General features: G+C 42.0%; 1 protein-coding gene across 1 annotated transcript in view; it reads right to left on the bottom strand.

Moving 5' to 3' along the window:
• ANKRD28 (ankyrin repeat domain 28) overlaps positions 1–11982 on the bottom strand; it is a 127639-nt gene extending 115657 nt beyond the window's left edge. The window contains exon 1 of the mRNA XM_065830599.2: positions 11861–11982. Coding sequence (XP_065686671.1) covers positions 11861–11887 — 27 coding nt within the window. The 5' untranslated portion in view covers positions 11888–11982. The remainder of the gene's footprint in view (positions 1–11860) is intronic.
• Positions 11983–12090: the final 108 nt, after the last annotated feature.

Genomic DNA, 12090 nt, shown 5'->3' with positions numbered 1-12090 from the left:
ACTGGTCACAACAGGCACGACTCCAAGTAGTTACTGGATGCTGTCCAAGAATTAGAGCTGCACACACAGCAGTACACAAGGGTGTTAGGAAGTAGAAGGGCTTTCTGCCCATACATGTTTCTATCCAGTAAATGGCTGCAGCAAGTATAGACTACTTTTGGCGTGCAGTTTTCAGGTAACTGGACTCCCTGAACATGATCTTATACTTTCACTGTAGCCTCCTGAGATGGAAGGCAAGAGAAAATCTTTTTGATGTCATTTGCAGAGCTCCAGTTGTAAACCCATGAATACCAGCGCACATGATCGGCCTAAGAGGAGGGAGAACCCTGAGAAATGCTGCAAGAAAAACTGAGGGTCCTGAAAGGCAGCGCATGTGGTAAACAAGTATGTTACAGAAGCCCTTTTCTTGTTTCAGTGTTTTCATAGTCAGTGTAAGTCAACACAACATGTTATAAATAGAAGAAGATATCCTTAAAACCCTAGGTTCTCTCACAATTAAAGAGGAATTCACAACCACACTCAAACCCAAAACCAATCATGAATCAGACAAGAAAATCATGCATGTCGCTGAGTTTCAAAACACATTCTAAGAAGTTTCAGGCCAGTAACTCTAGAGTTGTTTTCCCAGAGAGAGAGGCCCAAGGCAGACCACACTCAAATTCCTCCACTTGCCTTCCAGCCCTCAAACCAAAGGATACTCACAGAAGACGCCTCTTCTGCATTTACAGGACTTCTGTTGTAAAGGAAGACATGAGAGTGAGTTTATCTGAGCCAAAACACTCCTTTCTAGCTACTTCTTAGGAAGACTTTCAAGGAACAACTCAGCAGTCATATGCTAACCTAAATAATTTGTCTGTCCCTGCTCTTTTCATCACTTTGCAGAAGAACAGAATGAGCAACTGCTTCAGTTCAGCTGCAACTAAATATCAAACCACAGTCTTAGGCAGAGATTAGAAGCCAGTGAGTTTCAATCATTATTATTATTATTATAAGCTTTGCAAATGAGTAAAAAAGAATGTCATTAAGCTCCATCCTAAAATTATGGAACTCCTACCCTTTCACAAAAATTTACCTACTCCACATGACTTTAAAGATTGAAGTTCATTCAGACAACGCACATTATTTCCTCTTCCCCTGCCCCTCGCCAAGTCCTGCCCTACACCAAAACATACTCACTCTCAGTAGTTCTTGTATCTGTATTTCCTTCTCCTATCTGTCAGCTGAAAATGTTGGCCTTCACTGTGGTAGATAATTTCCAAGTCACATAATTAGCAAAGTTTCGCCTGTTAATTAACCTCTTAAAAGGAGAACAGAATAACAAGGAAAACACACCATAATGCTTCTGCTTGTTCTGAACCTTGTTTGTTTTGGGTAATTTTCCTTGTTTCTTATCCAGTAAAAAACAACAAGCAAAAAAAAAAAACCAAACAAAAATCCCCACCACCACCACAAAGAAAACAACAATAACCAGCCACAAAACACCACCAAGACTGCAAATACACACCGAAGTTTTGCCAGCTCACTTCTGCAGCTGCATCATACACTACGCAAAGAACTTGGCGTTCTCAACAAGCACCCTGTGATGATGCATTTTTTCACAGCCACGCTACATCATGGCACTCCATACAAAAGCAGGTCAGGAAATCTTGAGGTCAAAGTACATAATTCCAACAATTCCTCATCTTTTCTTCAGTTATCCATCCTACTTTTACAAGTTACTTTTCCCAGAAAGAAGTTGTGTCAGTCGACATGAGGGAAGTAGTAGTGGGCACTGTAGTCATGATATAGAAAAAAAAAAAGAGGGGAGCTTTTGTGAACATGTCTAAAACACACATATTTCATAAGAGGCAATAAGGGTTCCAACAGCGCAGAAGGCTGAACTCCAGAAGACATTTCCGAGGTCTTTTCTGGAGGCACATTCACTCTGTCTTTGGGTTCAGTTAACTGTGGCCAACGGCTGCCACAAGACCAAGCTTCAGGCCTAGAAGATTTATATCTGCTTGTGGTCGTTCAGGAGGCAAAAAGCCAATTTTCTAAGGCACTTACTCCAGAACCACAGTTCCAAAACGACTCTGCAACACCTCCAAGCAGCATGGAGGAGAGCACTGCTAATACGGGTATGGTGAGCTTCCAGGGAAAGGGAGCTGAACATCTCCTCTGACAGTCTCCACAGACACGACTGGTGTTGCTATTCCTCCTGTCATTCCAACAGATACTATTTCTCTGGCTTATGTAAGTTCCAGTGAAGAACTTTGTAGAAGGAAACATATCTCACCACTGCCCCATGTAAGGGATTGGATCCCAAGACAGGAAACCAGTGCAACACCCTAAATGCTTACAGCCTTTTCTACAGCCATTGCAACAGCCAATGAGAGCCTTCCAGATGAAGCTTAGGTTGAAATACAAAGACTAAATGAACAGCTTTTTAATAGTCATGCTAAATTTTCAGCAAAATTATTCAACTACTTTCGGGCACAGAGTCATAAACTGTGGTATTTCTACTTTGATGCTAGCAGTTCTTTAATTATGTACGCAATAAGTTTAATACTAAAATGATTACTAAAGCAGTTTTAACACATAAACAGAGCATTGCGGGAATTTTATCAGCCTTCAGGTGAGGAACTTACAACTAATCTGCTTGAATGCAAACTGAAAAATACCACACTTTTTTTTAAGCACTCGTGGTCTGCTAAATGTTGTCTTACAAAGAAAAAAATGCAGCCAATTCACAATGCACAAAATCAAAGCCCTTTCAAAAATAAAATATGTGGCTGCACACAACTATATTTGCCCTTGCAAGATGACAAATTTTATATACTTGACCCGACTCCATTTTTTACATCTCCAGGTATAGAAAAACAGTAGAAAGCACTCTTCCCTATATTATTCACAGTGTTAGTTTTGAGACTACAGATGCTGTGAGCTTCCCTCCTGTGCTGTAGAAAGGTGCAGCAGGTAGTAAAAGGAACCAGGCCCTTGAAGTCATTGCAAACAGAGCTCCACAGGGTGGCTGGATACCTGTTGGGTTTTGGATGATCCTTGACTATGAAGCTCTGAAGTTCATTAGAAGAGCTTTGTCAGTATCAGTGATCACCAATCTCTGATACCCTAATCATTTTTGTCCTTCTTGTTCTCACTCTAGTGCTTTACAAATCCCTTCTTCACCATTCTTTTGTTCTCATCATGAAGACCTTTTCCTCTCTTGAGCTCCATTTCTTCTGGAGTAGATTAAAATGACTATTTAGATTGCTGATTGCAGTAATTATAATTTGTTAAACTTATGGTAAAAAGAATAGATACATGTCGTCTATGGACAAGTAATAAAATGTTACTTATTGTGTACTTGAAAAGTTCTACTTCAATACCGTTCAGTCTGTAGTGTTAGATAATATTTCAATGGCTGTGTGCTGGTGCATGGAAAGAACAGAAAACATGACATCCTGGGGTAGGAGTGGAAGAAATAAATGATGGGTGGTTACTATGGGGTCAGGAATGCTGCAGGACAGTAATGGCAATTGCAACCTTGCAGGTGACAGAAAACCAAGAAGAGAAAGTTCTATAAGTCCTCCTTAATACTGAAAATTATCGTCCAGAATGAAAGAATGCTATTTTAAACAGATAACAGCAGAGCTATAAAACAAAATACTGCTCCTGGAACTGAGGAGCAAAGGAAATGAAAGGTACCAGGCAGTACTAATACAGGGTTCTAATTTTGCACAGCAGCACAATATTAGCATAAGACCTCTTTCTATTGATCCTCATGTTCCAGCAAACACAGCAAGAAACAAACAGAACTCTGCAGTTACAAAGGAATGGAGGCGAGGGGTAGGGAATTCCATTACTGTGCTATTTCTGAAGTCTCCTTGTACCATGACTCAGGACATTTCTCCAGTTCAAAACAATGAGTAATCACACGACCAGAAAAATAACATTAGCATTTTGGTTTTCTTCACCTATGTATTTTATGTGTGCTTTTCCTTCATTTTAACCTATAAACGAGGCTTTGCGAGGTGATGCTGGCGAGAGAATGAAGTGTTAGCAGAGGTAGAAAATAAGCAGCAGACACCACACAGAGATCAGAGGCAGGAAAGAGACTTTGCATAGACTGCCAGCCCACTAACACGAGCCATGGACAGAAGAGGCAGATGGTCTAGTGATGGGACAGGGAAGGAAAAAAATACCAGTTACCCCTAACATTATACAAAACTGAGTCTGCAGCAATGAATTTAAATGACTACATTATGCATTAGTTTCAGAATATGTTAGTATATAAATAACTACAGAACTTCCTGAATGTGTTTTTCCCCACCCAGTTCAGCTATCTATAATTCAAGTAGGTCCTTCAGCTATGAGCTAGATAGACATATCCTTGGTCTCTTGTGCTGCCTGCTGTGAGATGACCAGGTTTCTAAATGGAAGGTTCAACTTCCTCCCTGTTAGACATACCAGTATAGATGGAGCTACTCAAACATAGAGGATAAACAGCAAAACTTTGAAACAGAACGCTGAATTCTTCATGATAGAAATTCTGTAAGCTCTAAAAAGGCTCATTTTGGCTTCAACGCTTTAACTACAGCAATTTCATTCTCATTTTGTCATGCTGACAAGAATCCTTGCTTGTGTCCCCTCTTCTTTATTAACATACTGTTCTATCTTCTTTTTGCCGAAGTCAAAAAGAATCCAGGTGTACCCACAATTTCTTTTTGACACTGGATGGAATTGAAGAACAGGATTTCAGCACAAAGTGCAAGTGAATCTCAAGTATGGTTGCAGACTGACCAAGAATAACTTAGAAGCAAATGTCCATCATCTGGTATTAGGAAGGCCATTACTTGTCAGTTTATTTCTTGAAAGTATGAAATATCAAACATTTAGGATGGCTTCACAACAGTTCAGGACATAGTCAGAAATGGATTGACCCATGTGAACAGGCAGTTACATGCAAACATGAACATTCACAAAGTCTTCCTAACATGACACAGTTTGCTATTAGGAGGCATTCGTTCCTACTCTGGGGCAGGAAAGTTCCTCCCATCTCTGTAAACACAGTTCTGAAGTTTAACAACATAAGCCTAAGCAAAGTGGTTTGGCTTTTTCTTGTTTTACCCAAAACTCCAGTTTTAGAATAGACAGACCTTTCTTTTACATCTCTCAAATTCAAATATAGTTTCGGTAGTTTAGTGGGTAAAATATCTAAGTATTAAGACTGCCCTGAACAGGTAGGCTTTAGCCATGTAAACAACAATCTACTTACATGGTATTGTTCACTCAACTCACATACACATATTAGTGTAGAAATAATAAATGAAACTCTAAGATTATATTCAACTCACAACAAAGAGCACCTCTTTATTATAGGAGAGAAGCCATTAGGCGCTTCAGCTAACATGTAGTTCCTCAGTCTACAAGGATGCTACAGACCAACTGTTTTGCCCCTTACTCATTTGTGTATCATGGCTGGTGCTTCCTCCTCAACCCTCTGCACCCACCCAGCTGCCTACAAGTCGTATCCTCCTTTCCCTCCCAACTACTCAGTCCCACCACTCTTGCATTAGCTCCAGTTTTTGTGCTGAAATGGGTGAGTGCTGTATAATTCACCCACACCTGAGCAGCCACATTGAATCAATACAGTTAAACTGGTATATTTCCACCCCTTGGTGAGAGTATTTGCATCATTATGAAAGAGAGGAAGAGTAACACTCCCGGATACTTCGAGCTTAATATTAAGATTCAGTCTTCATCTGCACAAAGGATAACACCAAGACACCTTATTTCAAATTCACCTTCAAACGCCAGATTGGAACTCGTCCTCCACCTCCACCAACAAAGGAAAACAAACCTCTGAGAATCGGCGCTGTAAGCGCGCTCCCAGGACTCAGACATAGATTGCTTTGCTCATTTTTTTTTTAATTGATGTGAAATGTTTTGTGATTCGTATTATGATACAGGTTATTTAAACACACACATTATAAATAACTTTGAAACGGTTAGTCACTGTAACTAAGGCAACAAGTCTCCCACTCAATTTCCAGAAATAAGCAGAGAGGTAAGAACAAAAAGTTGGCAGGAGCAAGAAAGCAAATGATCAAATATTAGTTTGACCTCGGGAAGGTCCAGCTGACTGGAAAAATAAAAAGTAGAGCAACTAAGAAACAAACTAGCTGCTAAAAGATAAAGTGGAAGATATGAAGTATATAATACCAAAGATATTTAATTTCAATCATCCTATTCCACAACCCATTTCAGTGAATGGAAACAAGGAAAGAATAACAATCCAGATCGGACAGCGGTTGCTAGTTCAGAGTTTCAACAGTTACTGGTTTCCTACAGGTACTGATTTTTTGTGGGTGCTCAGGAAGCCACTTCTCCATAGGCATGTGCATATTTGCCTCAGTTTTTTTCCCCCCTGAATTTGCCTCCAAGTAATGGTCACAAACCTTCGATGCTATTTGCATGAATAGACCTTTATGCCCTCACAGAACAGCACTGAGTTAACAGGATCTGCTGTAAGGATCTGACTGCAGAATCAAGGCTTGCTTTGTTTCTCCCCCACCTTTTTTTTTTTTCCCCCTCTTCCTTTTTTTTTTTTTTTTTTAAAAAAAAGAAGTTTGTTTTCTTCACTGAGAAGAACTGCTTGTTCACAAGTCAGAAGTACCCAAGTTATCATCAGGGAATCTGATACTCCAAAGCAAACACATGGTCAAATCAGGTTCTCTCAACACATTCTAATGGAAGGTCTAGTAATTACTGCGTATAACAAGATAAAAGGAGTTCAAGTTACTCGAAGTTTTCCATCAATTAAAGAAACTTACCTTTTCAGTACATGTGAGTTCTTAGCCTAGGAACACGAGAATTAACTATAACTTAAGCTATCTTGATAAGTATTACAACTTCCTAATTTAGTTATTTTGTATACAGTTAAAACAGATTAGGTGCAAATTTTAGGAAGCATGTGTGATGGAGATTAGAGCGCACAGAGTGCTTCTCAACTTTGAAACAAGATTCCCAAAAGTATTTTTTTTAGAGAACAGTAACTTTAAAGTAACTTCTAACATGAAAAAATTAAACACATTTCATTAGTCTGTGTCTGAAGAAAATTTGTAGAGAAATACTACATCATTCCACTCCCACCATATCCCTCCCTCGTCGAACAGCAGCAGCTCCTTTCATCACCACAGGAGACCATTCCTCCTCTTAGTGTAACAAGGAACTAGTTGGGACATTTATTCTTGGCATGAATTCTAAAAGAATGAAGTCTAACGCTGGCAGTAATGAAAATAGCAACCATAGAGGCATTCAGGGTGTTCACTATGACACTGCAAACATTTGTTTAACTGCCAATTGAACAAGATCCATCTAAGCTAAGAGAAAGATATAAATGGGCAATAAAGAAGTCAGTGCTCTCACTGTTCAAGGACTTCGAAGATAAGTGGTCACTCTAATATATAGTTGTTCATACCCCAATCCTTTCCACTCATTTCTGGCTTCTGGGAATAAAAGCATTGCCTCAAGCACAGTCTAGCAGTCATACAGGAAAATCCCATACAAATTCCTGTCAAATGTCCATTATTACAAGCACTAAGATTTCTTCCTATTACATATTGAAGAGTGAGAGAAAACAAGAAATTCATAATTAAACCTATGATGTACTGAAAGAAAACAATAAAGCTATACCAACTATAATAGCACCACATCCAATGAGCTTTGCAGTTATATAGCTGCAAAATCAAAGAAAAAAAAGTCAGCCAGTTTTCATCAGAGCTTCATGCATTTCAACAAAACTCTACTGAAATGAAGGCTTATGCTAGCTTGAAAGACAACTTGCCCATATGCAGGTAAGGCTTGCAACAGAAAAGCAACGAATCCCTCGGTCGTCAGGCAATCCAAATTTCCCCTACCCACCAAGAAAAACTGGGTTGTCAATTACTCTTTATGTGCAAGACAGACTAACTCACAGCTCTCTCAAGCAAGAATTTACCTGTTCTGGGAAACAGCTAATACACCTAGAAACGATGACTAGACCGAAAAAAAAAATACCAGAAGACACACAAGTTACTCCTTTTTCTTTCCCCAAGACACACTCCTCAAAAAAGGTCTGATATAACATCAGTGAACCTTGACCCAAACTTTGCTTTCAATGCAGTTGCTTATAGGAGAATATCATGGTGTTTCAGGAAGAAATAAACCTTTATAGTCTCCCTCTCACTTGGTATTTTACTAGTTAAAGCAGCTTTTCATGTAGAGGAACCTGGTATACAAGCATCAGTCTATCAAGACAGTATGCAGGCAAACAAACCAAAGAGCAAAATACCTTCATCAGAAGGTACACTTACTGTATTTTTCATCTCTACTTTGAATGGCTTCACCTCCAGTGACAGAATTTTCAGATTTGCTTCCTTTCTTTTAAATGTCAGTCTAATATTGTACAACAAAACAAGAGCACCCAGAACAATCCACAGTTAACTTGACACCTGAATGATTGATTGCTCTTTCTACCCCAGAGTTAAAGTTTCCTATTGAGTATTACAGGTATCAACTTTGCTCAATATAGTTCAATTTAGCTTCAAATGCTAATTTGCAAATACAGCTTATGGGTTTTTTTGATACCTAATATACTTTGAAAGCAAACATGAATTAGTTCTGAAAGTGCAATGTACACTCTGAATTATTTAAAAACTTTGAAAGATATTCCTACCTCGTAGGAGTGCAAAGCAATAAACCTCAAGCAGTGCTAACACAAATTCCTATGGAAGGTATCTGCTGGCTGCTTGCTGAACCTAAGGAAACGCCTGCTCTTCTCAAGGCATGGAAAACCTTTATTCCTGAAAGTTACACGTATCAAACCAGCCTCCACAGACAACCAAATATTTGAGCTTCACAGACACATTAAGCATCTGTAGGATCAAAGTTTTGTTTATCAGTGTACTAAGTAAATTAAATCAACTGCAAGGAGAACTAGGATTTCACCCTCTGAGCTCAATTAAGAGCCTCAGAGCAGAATTTCTCACTTCACTGTAAGTTCTGAAGTGCTGCTTCTACACTAGTGTGCAGTAACTTCAAAAACTAAACTAAATCAAGTATAAGAAAATATCAGGCTGCTTCTCCCCAGCACAATTATGACATTTAAATACATTATCAGAGAACAAAATCAACAGGTTTACATTGATTTTGGGAAATAAAAAAAAATTTTGATAATTACAGGAAGGTAATACTTCAGGAGAATTTTTGTTCCAGAAAGCTATTAATCTGTCTGTTGTAAATTAGTAAATCATTTCCCTCCTTCATAGCAGCTGAACAGTACAAACAGAGCAGCCTTTGCACTCCTCCATCAAACAGCCACCACTGAAGAGAGAGACTCACCATAGGGACTACAAACACACCTGACAGTTTACTTTATTCTAAAGGAAACAAAGCATATCGTTCAAGCAAACAGGGAGTATGTTTTATGAAATATTGAATACATACTTTCATATAGTACCACAGTTGGTTTTGGTGGGTTTTTGTGAGTTTTTGGTTTTGGGGGTTTGTTTTGTTTGGGTTTTTTTGTTTTGTGGATTTTTAGGGTTTTTGAGGGTGTTTTTTATTTTTTTAGTTTTTTGTGGGTTTTTGTGGTTGGTTGGTTTGTTTTGTTTTTTAATAATGATCAGGTGGTGTTATGATCTTAGTGCAGCATCTAGTTCTGAAGTTGAGACATCTTGCAACATACTGCACAAGAACGCTGACCTGGAAGAATTCTCTGTAATTAGCAAAACAGAGATACTTACTGGTAATATGATTTGTCATAATTTTGGGCATTCTTAAAGAAAGCAATTTTAACAGAATTTAGTTTGTAACAAATTATCAAGCAACTGACACCCAGCAGAAATACAGCTGTTGCTAAGAATCACTCCCTCTACAAAAACCTCTTCAAAATCAGCACTCCCTTCCCTCTCTTCCTCTTCCGCCTCTTTTCCCTGTCCCTACCAGCCCCGCACCTTCATAGATCCATACTATCGAACAATCCATTTCATACTTCTGGATTAAAACTTGCATTACAATAGAAGCTGAAAGCCTCCCATGCATTACTCTGTCAGACCAGTGGTCCCACATAGTCCAGTATTTCACCTCAGCATCAGTTAATGGAAGGATCCTTCCTGCAATAAAAGTTATGAAATACAATACTTTAATGTTAAAATATTAATGATGGGGTTTTTGCTAGTTATTTGACAATGATTTCTTGCAGAAGAGTTTTATTTCTTGTTTTCTAACAGAAGGTCTTATTTAATAGAAGACATGAACAAGTGTTCATTCCTGTGGAGAGCCTCCCATATAAGAAGAGTAATGAAGCCTAAAAAGAAACCTAATTCAAAGACACTACCTTTATTTCAGGTCCACAATCGTTGCTCATTCATAGATGAAGTCCTCAAAAAACATGAGACTTCACTGAGTTTACATACAATACAACAGAACATAAAGATCCCAACCCTATATTGTTAAACATTTTTTAGAACAAAATCCCAAGCGACCATACAACACAAGTGTAGGAAGACAGAGGTATATGCAGGTTGATGAAAGGACTAGCAGCTAACCATGAGCTGATAGTGATCAGTGTAGTAAACAGACACAGGATACCAGTTGCCTAACCACTGCCAAGTTTCTAGGTGTATTTTTCTGTGGCTTTTTTTTTTTTTTTGAAGGAAGAGGTCTCCAAGTCTTACAGTCAGTTATCTTAAGGAAGAGTATCATGGAGAGCATCAGCAAGGTGTATGAGTTTTTACAGGTAATTTGGTCTAACACGCATGAAAATACGAGAACATTCATTTTCTAGCAAGCATCTTTTCACACACGGTAAACTGGCAGAGCAGACCCTCCCACCTTTGTATCTTCATACTGCACAGGAGACAATAGGTAGGACCTGGGAGACACCAGAAAGGGACAGAGCAGCCAAGACAAGTATTTTTCATAATCTGGGATGGAAACCAAAGAGTCTAGCAAACAAAGAAGGGTGTGATGCGATGAAAGCAACAAGCCACTAAAGGCATGAAAAACCTTCTTGTTTTCAGAAGGGGAGGACGGACTCGTGGAAGGTTTGTCATGAGCACAGAGGAGAAAGATACAGCAGCCGAACAAAAGGTTTTAAAGGCCAGAATGGGAAAGGTAGTGCGGGAGGAGACGGGCGGGCAGCTCTGGGGCACGTGAAACGGCGGAGGGCAGCACCGCCCCAGCCCGGGTCCGGCTGCGGGCGGAGAGGAGCTCCGGGTCCCGGGCACGCCACCTTCCGCGGCGGCTCCCGAGCCGGCTGGCCCGGACCGAGCCCCTCAGCCCAGGCAGTCAGTCCCTCCGGTCCAGGCTCCCTCAGCACCGCCCAGAGACCTTCCCCCTTCTAACACACAGGCGCGGGGGAGTCCGCAGAACCCTCGTCACACCCCCGAGTCTCTCCTCCGCTCCCGAGGCGGGAGGCACGGCAGGGACGCCAGGCAGGGCGCCGTCCCTCCCTCAGCTCCGGGGCCAGCCCGCCACCGCGGCGGGGAGGAAAGGGCAAAGCAGGGGGCGGGCGGGCTCCCGGGCCACCTGTTAGGCCCGATACCTGCGCGGGGCGGCGGCCCCCGCCCGCCCAGCGGGGCCACCGAGGGGGCACCGGTGGCCGCACCGGGAGCACATGGCGCCTCCCGCCGCCGAGCGGGCGCCACCCAACCCCGTCCCCGCCGGGCCGCGGCAGCAGCCATGCTGCCTCCCCCTGCCCGCCGCCTGTCACACACGCACGCACAGCCACACCGCGGCGAGGAGGAGGCGGGAAGAGCGCGCAGCCGCCGCGCCCGACGGCACCGGGAGGAGAAGGGAGGGGAAAGGCGGGAGGCGGCCACCGCCCCCGCGCACCCACCTGCTCGCGGAGTTTGAGGAACACCATGGCGAGGCCGCCGCTCCGACCGGCCGCCGCCTCCGGCCACCAACGACTCGGTTCGGCTTCGCTCACCGCCCCGCCCCCCCCACCGCCCGCGCGCCGGCCACGCCCCCCCTCCTCTCCTGCCGTCGGCGCCACCCCGCGCCGGGGCCTCGCGCTGAGCTCGCGGACGGCGGCGCGCGGCGGGCCCGCCAGGGGCGGGACCGGAG

This window comes from Patagioenas fasciata, chromosome 2 (genome assembly GCF_037038585.1).
Source record: "Patagioenas fasciata isolate bPatFas1 chromosome 2, bPatFas1.hap1, whole genome shotgun sequence".
Taxonomy (NCBI): domain Eukaryota; kingdom Metazoa; phylum Chordata; class Aves; order Columbiformes; family Columbidae; genus Patagioenas; species Patagioenas fasciata.
The sequence above is the reverse complement of the archived record's forward strand: the minus strand, read 5'-3'. Positions and strand labels throughout refer to the sequence as shown.